General features: G+C 46.6%; 1 protein-coding gene across 3 annotated transcripts; it reads left to right on the forward strand.

The window, feature by feature from the left end:
- The first annotated feature begins 8,402 nt into the window (after positions 1–8,402).
- SERTAD1 (SERTA domain containing 1) lies at positions 8,403–14,213 on the forward strand. Of its 3 annotated transcripts, none has more exons than XM_089479033.1 (2): positions 8,403–8,509; positions 12,730–14,213. In XM_089479033.1, exon 2 carries the CDS (start codon positions 12,734–12,736, stop codon positions 13,442–13,444), a length of 711 nt encoding a protein of 236 aa, XP_089335159.1. In that variant the 5' UTR covers positions 8,403–8,509; positions 12,730–12,733; the 3' UTR covers positions 13,445–14,213. The 3 variants fall into 3 exon arrangements, with proteins under 3 accessions (XP_089335159.1, XP_089335161.1, XP_089335160.1); XM_089479035.1 differs by lacking the exon at positions 8,403–8,509 and adding an exon at positions 8,547–8,690; XM_089479034.1 differs by lacking the exon at positions 8,403–8,509 and adding an exon at positions 8,707–8,847.
- Positions 14,214–21,170: the final 6,957 nt, after the last annotated feature.

Below are 21,170 nucleotides of genomic sequence, written 5' to 3' on the forward strand. Positions count from 1 at the left end.
CCTCCAGAGAAACTATGGCTGAAGGTGGTGTGAAGCGTGAGACCTTTGAGCAGGACAGTGATGGTCCAAGTAACCCAGTCCGGGAGTACAAGCGCTACACCTATTTGAAGGACGTTTCTCACTGGAAATTATTTGTTTTCAGGGAGAAGCATTCTGAAGACCTTCGCATGAGTGTCTTATTAAACAATGCCGACCGTTACATTAAGGAAACAATTGCCCAGCTCCCAAGCCAAGGAAGTCAAGAACCAGTCCCCCAGCTGGTGTTCCCAAATGGGATTCCTTCTGAAGAAACAAGTTGGGTTCCAATGCCAGATAGAAGTGCCTTGCTGGATGATCTCCTGGTGGATCTATTCCCTCCAACCGGAGACGGTCTCTTGAAATATTCTGGCATGGATATTGATTCAGCGGTGGCCAGCCCTACATTTCATGCTGAAGCGGACCCTCTCAACTCTTTTCCTGAAGCCCTGGCTGCAAATCCCGAGGAGAGAAGCATCTGGGATAACCTCTCTCAGGAGGAGTTGCTCCATGACTCCTTGTTTGGGAGTTTTGAAATTATGGCTGGCAATTACCTCCAGGACTTGCCTTTGGATAATGCCTTCGCTGACATTGATACCTCAGTGTTTGACAGCATCCCAGCACCAAGCAATGAGCCGTCTCACACAGCCTGCACCAGCCAGGAGGCGCATGAGGGTCCCCATGCACACCTTTCTGATCAGAATTTGAGCAGCGGAGCTGAACTTGAGCACTTCATGGAGCTCCTATTCCATTCTGAGTGAACGCCATTCTGACTTTCTGGGTCTCTTGGACTTGACACTTAAGGGTCAACTGACCCCCTGTCCTGCAGTGACCTCCGAGATGACCTTCTGCCATTTTACAACAGAAGCATTGAAACATGGAAGTCCTGAGGTCTCTATCCTTTTTGAAAGGATGCACATATGCCACCTGGACACTGATCATCTGCAAGTGCAATGTATTCCTGTTCATTGGGAGGGAGGGAGCTTGTCTTCCTATTTGTCTCTAGGGCAAGAGGGGACCAAGTCCAACCCTTCAGAAGTTGTTGGACTGCCACATCTTGGATCCCTACTGGCCAGCATGGCTAAGGGTGAGAGATGCTGGAATGTACACTTCAGCACTATCTGGACTCTCATGCCTACTCTAATGCGGTTCTCCTGCCATATAACTGGCCAGATACTTAGAGCGGAAGGAGATTGGTCTCAGATGGGCCACACAGCCTTCCCTTGGACTTGAGGGTGCTTCGGTTGCTAATGTTAATGGGTCAACTGACACACACATGCCATTCTGCAATGACTTCCCAGTAAAGGGATCACTTACGCCTTTTTATATTAGATGCTTTTAATCATGGCATTGATGTGTGTATCCTTTCTGAAAGGTTGCATATATATGTCTAAGCACTCCTCTGCTGTAAGTGCAATGGGTTTGTATTTATTGGAAAGGAGAGCAGGCACAAAATTCCTATGTTCTCGTTTTAATTGTATGCCGCCTCAATTGTCTTTGATAGAGAGGTGGGGTATAAATAAAGCTTTGATTATTATTATGTTGTTGGAGTGCAACACCAAGAAGTTATACTAGCTGTCATAGTCAAGGATGAGGAATGCCGGGAGCTGTGGTCCAGTACTATCTGGAGGGTTGTTCAAGAGTCTGCTTCAATAGGGTTCTCCTTCCATATTATTGGTGGGATAGCGAGTGAGGAGGACTCCGCTTGGCTAACTACTACCTCCCTCCTCCTCCCACCATTAGTATTTATATTTATAATGCTGCTACTGCTTACATGTCACTTTACCTGTTGGACTGGGAATCCCACTTTGCTACCTCTTCCCCCTCCAAGACCTGGGTTTAGGCCTGACTTGGTATCTGTACTACCTCCTTAAAGCTGGGTTTGTATCCCAGCTATGCCCATTGTTGCTTTTTTGGTGTACTCCTGTTTGGAACATTCCTAACTGCATCCTGGCTGCTGCGCATCACTTTTGGGAAGGGCCAGTTTCTCAGAGCGCAAGAGTCACTGGCCCTCCGGATGTTGTTAAACTGGTTTTTTTGTGATAGGTTTCGCCTTTTCTCTCAGTTCCGGTCTTCTGGATATCTGCATTTGATTGAATCAGATGCCAGTAACATTCACAGAGGGTCTAAATACGCTAAAGGCACTAGATCCTTTCTGATCGTTGAAGCCAATAAAAAACCCATGACATTTATGGAGTCGCCATCATTTCACAGGTGACTTTGAAGGCACATATACACCCTCGGTAACCTCCACTGGCCAATGAGACAAATACTCCCTTTGGGAATTACACATTTTTGCACATTCTCTTTCAAATCCCATAGGGACCAGAGGTTTCCTTCCAGCCTCCTAAAAACCCCATAAAAATTACCCTGCACTAAAGCAAAGCCCCTTGCCCCGAGCTTGAAAGGCGATTTCTTGGCTCCTGGAGGCACGCAGAAACAGCAATCCACCTTTTTGACCCTTTGGTATTGTGTTATTGGTTTTATCTATTTTATGATGTGTTTGTAACTGGTTTTAAATGTTGTGTACACCGCTTTGATATTCTGGAAAAGCGGTATAAAAATAAAATTTATTGTTTATTATTATTAAAAAGGGGGGTTGCCAGAAAAGTGTGGGGCAGAGAAACAGGTGACTGGCTGCATGAGACTTTTTGTTGCCTAGTGCTGGATAAAAACTTGAAGCGTGCCAAATGTGATCTTGCACTTTTGAGTTGTCGCCGATAGCTTGTTATTAATAATGTGCTAACATATTGCCAGATATGTTAAAGAGAGGTCCCTCTCCCATCCCCAAAATTTTGCCTCTATTGAGGCTGCTGGGCTTTTTTAAACAGTGTTATTTCTTCGTGAATGTTCAAGTGCCTCTTGCAAACCAAGTAGCGCTTTCTAGTGGCCAAAGCGTTGCCCAGAGAGGGTTAGAAAGGCCACTAGGGTCCCGTTTTGCTCAACCTGGCAGGTCCACTGAGCAACTGGAGGGTCAATGCTTTCATTTTCTTTCCACTCCCTGGTCCAGTATTCCAGTGTTTATCATGTGCCTCTGGAGCATTTTGAGTGTTCGTCTTGCCACTGGTCTTTTAAGCCTGTTGCCTTCTTACTTTCAACCCAAAGGGCATCCCACTCTGCCAAAGCAATTGGTGATCCACATGGTGACTTTGCAACGAAAGGCAGCACCTGGACACAAACATTGCTTTTTTTAACATAGTTTTTAATTATGTAAGCCACTTTGATTTATTTATACCCCAAATTAAAAGTTTTATTACTATTATTATTATTGCAATGGTGACTGTTCCTTGCAAACTCTGTCTCAGGGCCAAAACAGACTGCAGAAATAATCCAGTCTGACTCTGCTTTAACTGCCCTAAGTCACTGCTAGGAAATACTGGGGATATAGTTTGCAATGTTTACAGAGCTTTCTGATAGAGAAGATTACACGTCTCACAAAACTACAGTTCCCAGAATTCCCAAGCATCAAGGCAGGTCAAACTAGACTATTTTTGCAGTGCATGAGATCCCAAAACCTTTGCTCCAGTTGTATGTTAACCTATGAACCAAGTGACACCGGAAACTTTTTTAACCTTTCAATGGGAGTTCTGTGTTTTTATTTTGTTTTAAATGTATTTTAATGGGGGGGGGGGTTGTTGTATTTCACTTTCATAAATATGTAATATTTTAATAACTGTTTTAATACCGTAATAACTTAATTCCTTTTTAATGTACGTTTTTTAAAATGGTTTTAATTGCACTGTTTTTAATGCTGCGAAGCCACTCTGAGTGAGTCCCAGTCCTGGGAAAAGAGTGGGATGCAAAATAAATATAACAACCGCAACAACAACAACATTTACCTTTTATTTTTTTAAATGGAAACACCGGTTTCGCTATGTTCTAACTTTTATATAAATGGTTATTTTATTATTATTATTATTATTGGGAAAGTAGGCTGTAAATGTAATAAATGAACTTCCCTTCTGGAGATGGAGTAAGGAAACTGCTTACTAGTTCTTCTTACTCTAGCAACTGGGCTTGTTACAGATGTTATCTTTTCAAAAACATTTCCAAGCTGTGGATGGTTGAATTGGTGGATTCAAAATCCATCAGTACCGATGGCCTGAAAACTAGGATACTGTGGCCAAGCAAATATGTTTGCAGCAGTTTGCTTTTGCCCAAGCCTGCTGGGAAGTGCAAGATTCTGCCTCTCTCCTCCTTGCTTAGTTTAGCGACTGCAAACTACTTTTGCAGTTTGCAGCAACTGAAGTAAAGATGGGATATAAATAAAATCTATTATTATTATTATTATTGGAGGAGAGAGAAACTGAAACAGTGAGATGTCACAGGATTAATTGTGACTGTCCCTGCCAAATCAGGCCAAGTGGAGGGTATATATTATCCTAGCCACTGCAGGCCCAAATGTCCCTGGTGCAGCCTGCTAGAAAACCACGTAAGGCTCCATCTACACTGCAGAATTAATGCAGTCTGATGCTGCTTTAACTGCCATGGCTCAATGTTATGGAATTGGAGGATTTGTAGTTTTGTGAGATATTTAGCCTTCTCTCAGAAGGCACTGGTACCACGACAAACTACAAATCCCAGGATTTCATAGGATGGAGACATGAAAGTTAAAGCAGTGTCAAACGGCACGAATTCTGCAGTGCGGCAGTAGCCTAGGATATTGACATTGACAGACTTCCTCATTCTTTATCTGTTTGCTGCCTGGCCCAGTCTTTCAGTTTCATTTCTTCAAGTCTTTTAGCTTTCCCTTAAGTCATGTGCGGGTTGTTTGCGCTGTTATGTCCTAGTAGCGCTGCAGACTTCTGGTCTGGACTGGAAGAAAGATGCCCGCTTTCTAATTCCATTGAGAGGGAACCTGCAGAATATGGGCAGTTGTAAGCAGATTAAATAAAATGGCATCTAATGTACTGTGTTTTTAATCTGTGTTACTTTTAATTTATAACTTGTCACCTTATTTTTCATCTATGTGGTAATGAATATATCAATATTAAAATATAAAAGGAATCCTTTCAGTGTATGAAAGACTTAAAGATACGTAGCACAAGTTTCTTTTGCTCGCTCTGAAACTCACATTTGGTTTTGGAATCTCATTGCAATCACATGAAGCAGAGATGTGGTTTGTAAATATCCTTCCCCCCTTCCCAAATACTCTGCACCAAAAGCCTCCTTCGCCATCATCCCAATCCCAATGCTGCTTTTAAAAGTCCAGCTAGGTAGAGGGCAAGGAGGATAAAAGGAGTCTGGGCATGATTTGTAAAAAGGGGCTTCTTTGTTGGAGGCCTTGTTAACCAAGGGCTCAGACAGACAGGCCAAAATAAAGCTGCTTGGGGTCACTTTGGAGGTACACTGTTTAAATGACGCATGCATACTAAGAGGCCAGAAGCCGCATCAAAGCCATGCTCTAGTCCTAAGGAATGGACCATAGCTTTGGCCCAGCTTATGGCCTCTTAAGATGCATGTGTCATTTAAACAGCATACCTCCAAAGTGACCCAAAGCAGCTTTATTTTGGCCTGTCTGATTGGACCCCTTTATGTTCTCCAGGATTTCGCTCATAAGCTGGTTCTCCTTCTAGCCAAAGCCCAATGGTCCTAGTGTAGTGTATCTACACTAAAGAAATAGTGCAGTGTGATACCATTTTAATTGTGACGCCATCCTTGGGATTTGTAGTCTACGGCTCTTTGGTACAGAAGGCTAAAGGCTGCAAAATTACAAGTCTCTGCGTTCCATAGGATGGAGCCACAGCCCTTAAAAGTGATGTCAAAGACTGCACTCTTTCTACAGTGTAGAATAAAGGCACCCTCTGTGGCTATTTCAGGTTTGGGCACAACGTTGTCCTAAGAGGAACGGATGAGTCAGGTTTGCCACATAACCCACAAGAACGTTCCCGGGTTTGTTTGGCCAAACTCAGTAGTTTTAAAAAAATGAACTTAATCTGCATGAACGTATTTACTGAGCTGCGTTGGGGCAGGAGCTAAATAAAGGCTGCTTGTCTTCTGCTAAGGCAGGCGCTGAGGACTGAAAATAGCAACCGGCGTTGCTTTGAGCCCAGGGCTGTGACAGTCCTCTTAGGAGCTTTCGAGAGGCAGGGGCTTGGTTTTGGATGTTTAGGAGGGTTGTCTCATAGAATCATAGAGTTGGAAGAGACCCCAAGGGCCATCCAATGCAACCTCCTGCCATGCAGGAACTCACAATTAAAGCACCCCTCACAGATGGCCATCCAGCCTCTGTTTAAAGACCTCCAAGGAAGGAGACTCCACCAAGGGAGTGTGTTCATATGAACCTCGTCTAAGGGACTATTTGGGTCTGCGCTGAGAAGGGCACAATGGGAAGGAATGCAAGATCCCTGCTTACAGTCAGTATCTGTTGTTGTCCTGTGCCTTCCTTCAAGTTGTTTTTGACTTAGGCAAACCTATCGTGGGGTTTTCTTGGCACATTGAAGAGAAGGTTTGGCATGGCAACTCTTCTGCATGAGGCATCTCCAAGGCCTCCTATCCTCCACGCAGCCTTTTGAGGTTGTTAAAATGAGTACCCAGAGCTTGTTGGGGGGTAAATGAGCTTGCACACTGTATACTGCTTTGGGAGGGCATAAGCGCACTGATAAGTGGCATTGAAGTGTACTTGCTGTTGCTATTGCTCTCTGCTCAGGTCCTGCAGGCTTTTGGAATGGGTCCCTCTGTCTTTTGGAATGGGTCCCTCCATCTTTTGGGATGGGTCCCTCTGTCTTTTGGAATGGGTCCCTCCATCTTTTGGGATGGGTCCCTCTGTCTTTTGGAATGGGTCCCTCCATCTTTTGCAATGGGTCCCTCTGTCTTTTGGAATGGGTCCCTCCATCTTTTGGGATGGGCCCCTCCATCAAGTGTATGGTCTTCCTCACTTTCTACTTCCATGATCCTTATTTTTGGGTTTTTCCCTTCAACCATAAGTGTACCGTAACAGTTTTCCTCCTAGACCTCCATCAGTAATTGCTCCAGATCTTGATTCCTGCTAGTTGTATTGTGCTATCTATGTACTGTACCTAAGTCTGGAAATGTTAGCCAAAACAGTGATCCAGAAACCTGAGTCGACTTATCCGCGGGTCAATGTCAGTATTGTACTTTAACTCATATACAGATAGATAGAAACAGAGGACCCTTGTTATCCGCTGGGGTTTGGTTCCAGGATCCCCCGTGGATCACAAAATCCGTAGATGCTCAAGTCCCATTAAATATAATGACAAAATGCAAAATGGGGTCCCTTATAAAAATTGGGAAATCAAGGTTTGGTATTTGAAATTCATACCTTTTTGGGAACGTTTCTGAACCGTGGATGCTTGAACCCTTGTATAACAAGCCAGTGTATAAGATAGATATGAACCATGCCCTGTTGAAAAGCAAGACAGTAATGTGTCCCAGAAGCACTGGCTTCCTTGTATCTATTCTCTCATCGATCCAGCTTTTCATATGATGGCAAACAGTTATGCCTCCTGGGATTTTGCAAGTTCTTTGGCATTGTCTTCCTTTGCTTCGTCCTTTAGATCCTTTGATATACGGCCCTAGGTTTTACCCTCGACTTATCCGTGGGTCATAGAGCAGAACCCATAATCTTGGCCCTCAAACCTGCCCTCGACTTATACATGAGGTCGACCTATAGGCAAATATATAGGGTATCTTAGGCGGTCAGTGTTCCTTCCTCTGTGTCTGAACCTGCTTTTCCTATGATTATTTTCTGCATAGTGTGAATAAATAGGGTGATCATACGCAGCCGCAACGGACCCTGAACCTCCCTATTCGTTTCTAAGGGAAGCCTCTTGTCCTGAGTTCGAGTTAGGCATCGAGACGGCCGAATAGAGCGGCACTCCCGTGTTTTAATTTCCAAGTTCAACATTGATCCTACCTTGGCAGAATTAAGAGTAGGCCTTTTCAATTAATGGGGTCTGTATAAGCTTTAATTAATTAATAATAATTATATGGTTAATAATAATTAATGGGACTTACATAAAGTTTAATTCATTAATAATTGAATGATTAATAATTAAAAATGGTGTGAAACTGCATTAGCTTTACAGTGTGGAGATGCTCCCTGAAAGAGAGCAGTAACTCTCCAGCGAGACGAGAGTCATTTCACTCGCTGCTAACTGGGGTCCGCCCACGCCGCCTTCGAACCGGTCTGGCAGCGGAGAGGCTCCGCTGCGTCTTAGCCAATCAGCGCCGAGGGGCGTGGCCTCCGTCGCCCTGTTTTGTTCCCTGCCGAGAGGAAGCTGAGTCGTCCCCGCCGCCCACGATAAATATGCAAATGAGGCCCTCCGTGCGAGCCTCCCCATTGGCCAGGGCGCGCCTGCCTCCGCCCACGCGAAGAGAACGTGACCCAAGTCCTCCCCGCAGAAGCAGCCAAGCTTCATTCCGGAGCGAGCGGAGGGAGAGAGAGAGAGAGAGCGAGAGCGGGAGGGGATGCTAGCGCTGGATTGGCTGCGCCTCGACCCACCGACCGCGCTGATTGGCCTCTGAGAGCTAGGTATGCAAATGAGGGGGTTCGAAGTGGTGGGGGACCCTCTGGTCGAATGGGGGTCTTGGGAAGCCGGCGCTGATGGGGGATTCCGGGGATCCAGGGACAGAGAGAGGGACCCGGGGCTGCTGCTCTCCCGCTGGCCGCTCCGGAGTGACTCAGGCGGGGCTGGGAAGGGAAGCTCGGCCGCGTGAGTCACCCTCCGTTTCCGTGCCTGGCTGCCAAGGAGGGGGCGGGTGGCCAGGCCGGAAAGGGAGCCAGTCGGGCTCTTCTCGCACGACAGGATCCCTTTAGATCCCTCTCGATCACTTACGATCCTTGACTCCTGGGGCGTTGGGTAGGAATCGGTGGGCATCACTCCACTCCAGTTCTCCCACGCCAGGAGGAGAGATCCCTCTAGATCCATTTAGATCCTTAATTCCCTGGACGTTGGGTGGGCATCTCTCCTCTCCACTCCGGTTCTTGTATTCCAGGAAGAAAGATACCTCTCGGTCCCTTTAGATCCCCACGATCCCTTTTGATCCCTCTCAATCCCTTTAAATCCTTGATCCCCGGGGTGTTGGGTGTGCATCCGTGGGCCTCTCTCCTCTCCACTCCAGTTGTAAGCTAGGAGGAAAGAACCATCTAGATCCCTTTCGATCCCTCTTGATCCCTTTCGATCCTTGACCCCCCCCAGAGCCTTGGGTGGGCATTGGTGGCCATCTCTCCTCTGCAATCCAGTTCTTGCGCTCCAGGAGGAAAGATCCCTCTTGATCCCTTTAGATCTCTCTAGATCCTTTTCGATCCTTGATCCCCGGGGTCTTGGGTGGGCATCTCTTCTCTCTAACCCCGTACCAGAGTGACCTAAATTGTAAAAAGAGGAGGACTACAAGACACCATAAAAATGTAGGAGCTCTTGTAAAACTACAAATCCCAAAGAGGGCTGATGCCTTGTTGCTTCATCAGGTCGTTTCTGGCTTAAGGCGACACTACAATAGGGTTTGCCATGAGGCTGAGAGAGTGTGACTTGCCCAAGGTCACCCAGTGGGTTGCCATGGCCCAGCCGGGATTTGAACCCTGGTCTCCAGAGTCCTATTCCAGTGCTCAGACCACTGGGCCATGCTGTCTCTCTGCTCACCAAACTACACAACCACAAACCCCTGGAATCTGTAGGATGGAGCCATGGCAGTTAAAGTGGGGTCAGACTGCATTGTTGCTACAGCGTGGATGCACTTATCAGGGAGATGAGGATTCTGTTTGGGGCCAGTTGCTTAGCCAGGGTCCATTTCCTAGCTCAGCCATGAATCCCACTGGCTGACATTGGACAGGTCACACTCTCTCAGCCTCAGGGGAAGGCCATGGCAAACCTCCTCTGAACAAACCTTGCCAGGAAAACCCCATGATATGGCCTTAGGGTCTCCGTAAGTCCAAAATGACTTGAAGCATGCAACACACAGTGTAGCTGCAGAGGGACCAAAATGAGAGCATTGCCCTCTCCAAAAAGATTCTTGCCCCTCTTTCAAAGAAATTATCCTTCAGTCCCCAAATTTCTAGCACTGCAGAGAGTAAAGCATTGCAACTCATTCACATACACACCTAAAGCCATTCTCCTTGCTGTGTTTTCCTTCCCTCGGTCACTTTGCTGATCTCTTTTCTTCGGATGCCAAATCTGTATTTCTAAAAGAACAAGTTGCAAGTCCTTATAGTGTTAGAAAAAGGAAATTTCATAGGAGCACAATATTGTTTGGGGGCAGAAATACCTTCATTAATACTATTGGAGAGCCAGTGTCACGCGGTGGATTGAGCCTTGGACTGTGACTCTGGAGACCCGGGTTCAGTTTCCAGTTCAGCCACAGAACCCTATTGGATGACCTTGGACGAGTCACACTCTCTCAGCCTCTGAGGTGATGGCAAACCCTTCTGGACAAATCTGGCTGAGAAAACCATGATCGGTTCTCCTTAGGGTCGCCATAAGTCGGAAACAAAGGCACCCTACAACTATTATAGTGGACCCTTGGTATCCGCTGGGGTTTGGTTCTCAGACTCTGTAGAGGATACCAACATCTGTGGATGCTCAAATCCCATTAAATACAGTGGCATTGTAAAATGGCTTCCCATATATATATATATATATATATATATATATATATATATATTTTCAGTATTTTCAAACCATGGATGCTTCAATCCGTGGATAAAAAATCAGTGGATATGAAAGGCCTACTATATTATGTAGTGCAGATACTTCCTGAGTATCTTAGAGAAGGGGGCCGCTGACTCTAGCTAGTGAGCATATACAGCTTCTGGGATCTCAGTACTGTCTTGTCCCTCACCCCAAGAAAGTGGAGAACGTGTGCCCAGGCAGTGCCACTGGATGCCAGGTGATGGTGCCACTCATCTGCCAGGAGGTTCGACTCAGCTGTCTCCTTTCCCCTCCAGCTATTTTGGCAATGCAGGAGAAGATCACACTGGGTAACTGCTTTCCTGCTGCTTCCCAAACCGGTTCCACCGGAGCTGCAGGGATTGAGGTGGGGGTAACAGTCGCAGCATAGTTGTCCTGGGAGAAATAAGAGTTTTGGTGTCGGGAAGTGACTCTCTCTCTTATCTTCCCTTAACTCCTAAGTCCACTAAGGCTGGTTGGACAGAAGAGCCATTAACCTTATGCAGAAGAGCTGCCAAGGCATGGAAAACTTGCTTTTTGGAATCAGTATGGAGAGAGGTCTTGTAGCACCTTTAAGACTAACTGAAAGAAAGAATAGGGTTTTTTGGGGCTATGTGGCCATGTTTTAGAAGAGTATTTTTTCCTGATGTTTCGCCATTGACATCTGATCTGATTGATCAGTCTTTGGCGTTTAACACCCCTAGATGTCAGAACAAGCCATAGCCAGATGCTGGGGAAATGTCAGGAACAACAGGACTTAGCGTTTTGGTTCCTGCAGTTGCCAATCAGACTTCTATTGAAACCCATTAGATTAGAAAAATCTTAGGTCAGTCGCTTCTGCTCAATTTTATCTACCTCACAGGGCTGTTGTGAAGAAACAGTGAGGGAGGGAGAAGGAGGAGAACCATGGATGATACCTTGAGCTTATGAGACGTTGCGCAGGATATAAACATCACAAATCAATGTCCACAGGGAGCCTGCAAGAAAGGCATCAATGCCAGCCACCCACTCATGTTTTCCAGCTCTGGAGAGCATCCTACCTCTGGCACAGATCTAAAGCTATGAGGACTAGTAGCTATCGGAGGCCTTCTCATCCAGAAAACCCTTTTTAAAGCTGTCAGCATTGGTGTCCATTGCATCCATTCCAGATGGGCAGGTTGACCATGGGACATAGATGTCGACATGCACATCCTTCATTATATTATTATCCTTCTAAACAAGGCTGGCCCTGCCTTTAGTTAAAATGAAGCATTTGCTGAGAGTACCTGACTATCAAGTGAAAGGAAAGCAACTGGTTTATTTAGCTGTTCTGCTCAGGGAGAGGCCTTTAGATTTACTGCTTCTGAAATAAATAGGCCAGCGCTGAATCTTGCAGTGGTATAGCTAGAGAGGGAACAAAATGAGGACATCACAGAAACCCTATAAAAATTCTGTATCCCCATGATGATTTTATTTCTGCCACCAAATATCTAACACTGTAGTTGCTTAGATTGAGAGTCAGCATGGCATAGTGGTTTGAGTTTTGGCCTAGAGCTCTAGGAGACTAGGATTCAGTCTCTGCTCAGCCATGGAAACCATAGGAAGCCACATTCTATCAGCCTCAGAGGAAGGCAGTGGCAAACCCCCTCTGAACAAATCTTGCCCAAAAAAACCCCAAAAAGCAAAACCATGATAGGGTCACCATAAGTCAGAAATGAATTGAAGGTATACAGCAACAAGTTGCTTAGAGCTTCAGCAAAGCATTTAGAAACAGAGTTCAGACATCCAAAGAAAAGAGGCAGGCAAAGTTACCAAAGGGATGTGACCACAGCAAATAGAGGAATTTTTCTAGGTGTGAATGATTTTCACTATTTCCCTGCAATGCTAGACGATTTTGGACTGAAGGGAAATTTCATTTGGATGCACAGATTTTTTTTATTGGGGGAAGTGCCCTTATCAGAAAGAAAGGGAGTTGTTTTCTGTTGTGTCTCAGGCAACATAACATCTTGACTTGGCCCTGTTCCAGAGGATGGCCACTTCAGCTGCCTTTCCATGTGAGCTTTTGCACAGTGTGCAGACAACCTGACTCTGTTGTCTCTTCCTTCTCTAGAAAGATGTTGTCCAAGGGCACGAAGCGGAAGCGGAGCGAAGACGAGGCACTGGACCCCTTCATGGCCACCATCCCCTCCAGCTCCCTCTTCAGCCTCTCCGTCTCCAAGCTGCACCAGAGTCTTCAGCATGTGGAGCCCAACCTCCGTCACCTGGTGCTGGTGGCAAATACTCTCCGGCGCCTCCAAGGTGAGATGCAGCCATCCGCTGCCCCCGTTCTCCAACCAGCCCTTAGTGGAGGAGACCTTCCTGCGGATGACTTTGCTGGGAGTGCCCCTGTTTCCATCCCCATGGAGCCTTGCAGGAAGCCCCCAACGTCTCTCGCCCCCCATGTGGACGAACTCCTGCTCTCCAACATGGACGTCTCTGTCTTCAACACCTTTTTGGAGGACTTGAGTGGAATGGAGGGCTTGGGAGACTCACTCCAGTCCTCCCTTGCGCAGCCTGGCAGCTTGCTCAGCCCTGAGCCTGAACGGACTTCTCCCCCTGGGTCCCCCAGCTCTCTGGAGATGCTGGGCCCCGGTGGCTACCTCCTGGAGGATGGCTTGGAGGGCCTCTTTGAAGACATTGACACCTCCATGTATGACTCTGACCTCTGGCCACCCACCAGCCTTCCAAACCTCAAAGAGGCCTTCTCCACCACGGGGCAGGAGAAACTGGACTTAGCCGACCTCGATTATCTCATGGACATGCTGGTGGAGGCTCAGGAGCTGTGATGGAGGGGGAGGGAGGGTGAGAGGGTTTCTTTATGGGATGGGACAAATGCATGGACTTCTGTTATTGGATGAAAGTGGGTGGAATGGTGGACAGATGGGGATAAAGCAGTGCAACGGTGAAAGTCCCAAGTGAAGCTGCCACCATGGGTAGCGAGTAGGTTTTTAATGCATCTTCTCTTGAGGCTATTGTGTGAAATTATCCAAAACACCCCCCCCAAAAAAGTTGAAATGTGCCTGGTTTGAAACTGATGGGAAGCCCTGCCACTTCAGTAAGCATCTGTGGGAACTTCTCCAAAGCTGGGTAATACTGTATAAGAATGGGTGATTTCATATGACAATATTCGGCAATGCCTTTCAAGAGAAAAATGTATACAGTCTACAGTGGGACCAACCATGGCTTTCTGGCCCGTGGAGGCCTTTCTTCTCCCATGGACCAGATTTGAGCCAGTGCAGAAAAGAAGGAGCATTTCCAAAGCAATGCTGGAAGTGCCTGTCTTAGGGGAGCATCCCACCCAGATCCTTCCACTCACGGTCTTTCCTGGAATGTAGCAAACCGGTTTCCTCCTCTAATCCTCCCAGACCAATCCCATGTAATCCTTCTGAACTGAATGGACAGGGAAAACCAAGCCAGGCATTTTTGTATGCATGTGTGCCAATGTATCTGAACTGGTGGCTGCTGGCATGAAGAAGGCTGCCTTCAGGCAGTGAACGGTTGTGTGAATGATCTCATAATTTATTGTCTTGATATTTAAAATTTTTTGAAAAGCCATGAAGTGTCAGATTGCTTTTGAAATGATCCAGTGTGTACATTTTGAATCTGTTTATTAGAGGGATCAAAAGCCATGAGAGCCTTTGGCTGAGACAGTCCCTGGCATTCATCCTGCTCCCCAAATCTCTCAGAGACCATCCCCTCTTAAACATTTTGGAGGCATCCCTTCTTCCCAGCTTCAGCTCTTGAATACGTATGGTGAAATAGTCAAATTTTAGATGACAGAATCTCAGATTATCCTGGTCTGAGCTGGAAGGGATCACAAGGGACATCTATTCCTACCCACTATCATATAGGAATGCACAGCTAAAAGACTCCGGAGAGATGCTCATCGATTTTCTGCTTGGAAGCCTCCAAAGTCCACCGCCCTTGGAGGTAGTCCAGGAAATAAATTCTTCCTAATGTTTAATTGGAATTTCTTCTCTTGTGTAATGTTGCATTTAACAGAGTAACTCCTTACAAGAAGCAACCAAAGCCCAATTCTCACTGGGAGATGCCTCCTTCCCCTTTACTACCCTGCTGTGCCATTTCCCATTTACTGGTGGCTGTCTCTGCCTCCTGGCTGAAATCCTGCATCTACGTCTACACTGCAGAATTAATACAATTTGACACTGCCTTAACTGCTATAGTTCAATGCTGTGGGATTCTGGGATTTGTAGTTTTAGCCTTGCCTGTCAGGTCTGGTGCCACAACTACAAATCCTAGGATTCCATAGTATGAAGCCATGATAGTTAAAGCGGTGTCAAACAGCATTAATTCTGCAGTGTGGCAGCAGCCGTGGTCCCCTGTGCCTCAAATGAGATGCGTTTTACTATGCCACTGTATCCATGGGGGTATCCATGGAGGAGGTGGTGGTGTCCTGGAACCAAACCTCAGCAGATATCAAGAGCTCCCTGGTTATGGAAATTTTCCCTGTCTACATCTGTAAAAGCAAATAGAGAAAACATCTGGGCCCCTGTAAGTGTTAGGTCCAGCCTGATCCAGATTTCACAAGTCTGTGAAAGAAAAGGATCTGATAACTTCTAGAGTTCTAGGTATAAACTATCTTGAGTGTCTCATTCTCTGCAATGCTAGAAAGTTGACGGCGGAAGGAAATTTTCATTTAGTGGGGGCAGAAATCTTAATTCCAGAGGACAGTGCCCTCTCCCATAGCTGCATCCCTGCTTCACATTCCCTGTCCTGCAACATCTTTGGTGTGGGAGAACCCACCCCATAGAAACGGAAGTTTCAGGAGAAAACAACAAGGAGATGCACACACCCTTTGCAAGGCACGCAACCTTCTTTGGGGCAGGTGTTTTGGAGTTTGGGCTTGGAAGGAGGAAGTGAGTGCAGCTCCAGTGGAATGACTCATGCTGTGTGGCATGCACCTGGTGGATCATGCCCCATTGCCCTACATTCCTAGGGAGAAGAAGCCTGGTGTGGTACATCTTAATTACCGGCTGGAGCACAAAGGCATGCTGGTTGTGTCTTCTCCTACCCTTTTCCAGCACTCCTTGGCAGATGCATGTTGTGTGCCTTCATTTCTGACTTATGGCAACCCTAAAGCGACCCTATACTGGGGCTTTCTTGGCATGATTTGTTGGGAGGAGGTTTGCCATTGCCTTCCCCTGAGGCTGAGAGCATGCGACATGCCCAAAGTTACACAGTGGGTTTCATACCCAAATTGGAACCGAATCCTAGTCTTCAGAGTTGTAGTCCAATGCTCAAACCACTACGCCACATTGGCTCTCTCAAGGGGGCCTTGGGTGGGTCCATATGGGAAAGGATTCTTAAAAGTTACAAAGCACCAATTTTAAAAATATTAAATAAAACCCACAATCAGACTAGGCCCAAAGATTGTGCACACTTTTGAGTCCAGTGATTCCCAAACTTTGGTCCTCCGGGTGTTTTGGATTTCAGCTCCCAGAAGCCCTAGCCGGCTTGGCCAGCAGTCAGCAATTCTGGGAGCTGAAGTCCAACACATCTGGAGGGCCAACGTTTGGGAACCACTGGGCTAAAATATGGACCGTGCTCCCTGCAGGGCTATGTTGTGCCCTCCAGACTCCCTGAAACTCCCCCTCAAGTTTGATGGGGCTAGAATCACCCCAAATCAGTATAAACCCATTTTCAGAGGTCTAAAAGGATGGCAGATACCTTCCAAGCATTCTGAACCCACATATCAAAGAAAATAAGCTAAAACTGCTTTTCATAGAGTTGCTACTGGAGGCCCAAAAGAATGAGTTAGAAGACCTCTTGCGACCCATGCCCTGTGTGCCATTCTCTTCCTAACCTAAGAGGCCATTCTCGTTGGTGTAATACTATTTTATTCTTTTTCTTTTACTTCTTTATATCTCGCCTTTCTCTTGACACAGGGACTCAAGGTGGCTAATAGCAACTTTAAAACAATACATGTAATATGCAATCAGATAGAGAGCTGATAAATTGTATGAAGACCCTATATCAGACACCATGGCCTTTTGCAAAAACCGCTTGCTGAAGTGGCAGTGGTGAGATTACAACTCCCAGAATCCACCAGCCAGCATGAGCATTCTGAGAACTGTAGTCCAAGCAAAGGAACTTTCCCATTCTCTCGGACTGAGTAAGACTTTTTATTTGCTTAAAAGAGAAAATTAAGGGAGTTAATAGTGGACTTCAAGGCTAAGTCAAGGAGAAGAGCATCTGCCTAGTTTCTCAGATTCCATCAGATACTCTCTTTGGTGTCCTGCTCTCCTCCAAGAAAGGAAGAAGTGAACAAGGGAAGGAGGAGGTAACCATACTCTCTGCAAAAGCCTCTGACAGTGCATCTTCTCAGAGTCTTAGCACAAAGACTGCATTCCAGGGTGGAGTCTTTCCATGCCTTGTTGTGAGAGATGAATGGATGATAGGTAGTGGAAATCCTAGTTAGCAAACAGATGGGGGCACTGGATTCAGTGCTTCTGTGGCTGGGTTTCAGACAGACAGCAGAGGGCACTATCAGGCAGGCTTGCTGCTGAACATAGAGAAAGCAAAGATAATGGCCAGGGAGGACCTACAAAAATTCAACCAGAGGATGAGGGAATTGAAATATTTATGAAGATTTCTCATACCTAGGATCAAACATAGTTCAGAACGGAGACGGCAGTCAAGAGATAAGTAGAAGACTAGCAATGGGAAGGGCTGCCATGAAAGAGGCAGGGTAGATCCTTAAGAGTAAAGATATACACTGAGCACTGAAGTTATAATCATGCAAGCCATTGCTTTCCATACTACCATGCACCGTTTGCGAGAGGTGGACAGTGGGGAAAGCGGACAAGAGGAAAATCAATTCATTTGAGATGTGGTGCTGGAGAAGAGTGCTAAGGTTTCCGTGGACAGCAAAAAAGACAGACAAATGGGGTCCTTGAACAGATCAAGCCTGAAATACCCCTAGAAGCCAAGATGATTCAATTGAGGCTGTTGTACTTTGGCCACATCATGAGAAGGCATTTAAAAAGACAAGAATGCTAGGCAAGGTAGAGAGTAGAAGAAAGAGAGGAAGACCTTACACCAGATGGATAGACTCAGTCAGGGAGGTCCTGAGCCTGAATTTGCAAGACCTGAGCAGAGCAATGCAGGACCAGGAATCTTGGAGATGTCTCATCCACTGCGTTGCCAAGAGTCAAGATCGATTTAAGGGTGGTTAACAATTTAATTTATACCAACAATTGGTTGCCCTCTTCCATTCTGCTCTACCTCTAACTGAACTTGAGTTAGCATCCCTTCCATCCATCATACATTAGAAGAACATTTAAAGGGTAGCAAGCAGTGATGTTGCTTGTTGTTGTTTTGTTGTTTTGTTATGTGCCTTCCAGTCTCTTTGCTGAGTTTGCTAAACTTCAATGTAAACTGTATTTGCAAAAGATCAAGTGAAGCTGCAAGTCCTTGTAATGTTAGGGCGGGGGAATTATAGGAGCACAGTATTCTTATGGGGAAGAGAAATGCCTTCAACCCCTGACCCCATAGTAGCTACACGCCAAAAGCATGATCTTGCTGTTTGTTGTCCTTCCAAGGAAGCCCCCATTTTGATGAGGATATCCGGTGTTTCTCTTGGATCCTCCTGGTCTTTGACCTGCTGCCACAGGGAAGGGAGCTGGGAGTGTTTTTGGAGCATTCTTCCAAACAGGGCTCAAATATAGCTTTGACGGCTCCCAGTTCTATCTTTGGAACTGGCTCCCTTTTCACCCTTGGTCCAGGGAGTTGGTGTGTGGTGTCACTTCTTTGCTTATGAGCTTGGCTTAAAAGGCTGCACTTCAGGCCCTTTAAAGAACAAAGAAACAGCCAGAGTCCTGGGGCAAAATGTTCATCTGAGGCCCCTTCCTTGGGGACATTATGGAATAGTGGTTGGAGTGTTGCATCCAGAGTCTGAAAATCCAGTTTCAAGTAACCACTTGGCCATAATGCTTAGGATATGACTCTGAAACCGTGACTAGTGTCTTTCATGCTATACCATTGCAGCACTTTGATACCACTTTAAGTGGCTCTCAATTTGTAGTTTGGGGATGCACTAGATCTCTCTTGCAGGGTATTCTAAATACTCCTTCCTAAACTACAAACATCTGCCCTCCCACATCAGACCTGGAGATCAACCCAGACACTGAACATCTGCAATCCAAGCAAGGTTATGTTATGCATATTCCAAGTGACTCCAGCTTACATCAACCCCATCACAGGGTTTTCTTAGCCATACCTTTGCTTTTGGACATCTGCCTCCTGCCTGGAGGCCTGGGTCTAATCCACACTGCATAAATAATGCAGTTTGACTATACTTCAACCGAACTGTCATGGTTCCATCTTATGGTATCCTGGGATTTGTAGTTTGTTGTGGCACCAGAGCTCTCTGACAGAGGCTACATATCTCACAAAATTACAAATCCCAGAATTTCACAGCATTGAGCCATGGCAGTTAAAGCAGCGTCAAACTGCATTAATTCTGCAGTGCAGATTAAGACCTTGCTGGAAGAACTTTCATGCTCACTTTTAGACAGAAAACACAAGATTGGCAAAATAGGAAGACTTGAGGTCCAACACTTTATAAGACAATTTCCTGTTTTCCTGTGATTCAGGAACCTTGTGTGTCCAAAGGGCTCATCAAGTTCAGTGGGCAGAGCACCTGCAGAAACTTGTTGTTATCATTATTGTTATGCGCCTTCAAATTATTTCCAATTTATGGCAATCCTCAGGCAAATCTAACAGTTTTCTTGGTCAGATTTATTTAGAGGGGGTCTGACATTGCCTTTCTCTGAAGCTGAGAGAGTGTGACATGCCTATGGTCGGCCAGTGGATTTCCACTGCTGAGCAAAAAGGATTCAAATCCTCATCTCCAAGAGTCCAACATTTAAACCGCTGCAGAGTCATCACCCCTTCCCAAAGTCTCATATCTTTCTACCTCATTTCTGCTTGTGGTGTGCCTTCAAGTCAATTCTGGCTTGCGCTGACCCCCTCATGGGGTTTTCTTGGCAAGACTTATTCCGAGGAGATTTTGCCTTTGCCGTTCTATGAGGCTGAGAGAGTGTGACTTGCTCAAGTTCACCCGGGGGTTTCCATGGCCATGTGGGGACTTGAATCTTGGTCTCCAGAATTGTAGTTGAATGCTCAAACCACTACACCATGCTGGCTCTCTGACATGCCTCCCCAATTCAGGAGCCCCACAGCCCCCTTGTTGCCCCACAGCTTAGCCTGATTCTTTGGGGTCAGGCAGCCTAAAGCCAGGCCTTACTGGCTCCCTTTTTGGGGGGAATGCAGCCCGGCACCCAAGGCCCAGCTGGCCGCCTGCCCTCCCCTGAGGAAAGCCGCCTGTCCAGGCAAATGCCGACCTGGGCTTTTGTCTGCCCATGTGCCCCATTTGTCCGCCACTCCAGCACAACAATGGAAAGGCTGCCCAAAGTGCTGATGGTGGGTTTGCACTAATCCTGCCGGCGGGCTTCTTTTTCAGGCTCAGTGTGTGTATGTGTGTTGGGGGTGTCTGACCCTGGGATTGGCAGCCTTGCAGGACACTGGCATCCCACAGCTTTTGGCTGCTCCCAGGGGGATGGAGTTTGGGGCACACCAGAACAGAGGAAGGATGTGTGAGTGTTTTACCAGGGTGTTTGGGATCTCCTGGCCCTCAGGAGGCAGTTATGGTAAGGAGACATGTGGGGGTGGAGTGGGGGGCAGAGATGAGGAGATGGAGGGGGAGAGACAGGGGGCAAAGAGGGGTCATCCAGCTCTTGTTCTTTCCTTGTTAAGTTGCAACCAACAACTATGGAATTCCTACCTGGTGGCACTAGTGGGCCAGGTAATGTATGGTGCCCAGTCAGTCCTAGAGACAGGACTCACTGTAGGATTTTATCTGATGGCACTAGTGTGCTAAGTGTTGTACAGTGCCCAGTTGGTCCTGGAGACCAGACTGTCTGTAGGATTCCTACCTGGTGACACTCGTGTGCCAGGTGCTGTATAATGCCCAGTTGGTCCTGGAGACAAGACTATCTGTAGGATTCCTACTAGTGTGCCAAGTGCTGTATGGTGTCAAGTCAGTCCTGGGGACCAGACTGTCTGTAGGATTCCTATCCGGTGGCACTAATGTGCTGTATGGTGCCCAGTTGACCCTGGAGACAGGATTGTGTGGAATTCCTACATGCCGGCACTAGTGTGCCAGGTGTGCCAATGGGAGGGAAGACTTTTCAGGTAATGTGTGGTGATGGGTGAGATTCTGGGGGTCTTTCATCCCTTTCATTGGAAACATCAGTCTTTGGTGCATTGGGCAACTGAGAATATAGGGAAGCATGCCAACAGATCCTAGGAAAAACTGTGTGCCTTGGGGGTTTTCTTTTGCTGTAGATTGTCCACTGGCCTCCACTAGGTTGTTTGATAGGGGTCTCCGTGTAGTTGTTTGGGGATGATCTGCAGGTATCCCACCCAAGAAAAAGGCCGCTTTTCCTTCAGGGAAGCAGAGAAGATGGGTGCCTCTAGGATAAGATTTGG

This window comes from Sceloporus occidentalis, unplaced genomic scaffold, assembly GCF_023333645.1.
Source record: "Sceloporus occidentalis isolate IW3139 unplaced genomic scaffold, rSceOcc1.0.p SCAF_13, whole genome shotgun sequence".
In the NCBI taxonomy this organism is placed as follows: Eukaryota; Metazoa; Chordata; class Lepidosauria; order Squamata; family Phrynosomatidae; genus Sceloporus; species Sceloporus occidentalis.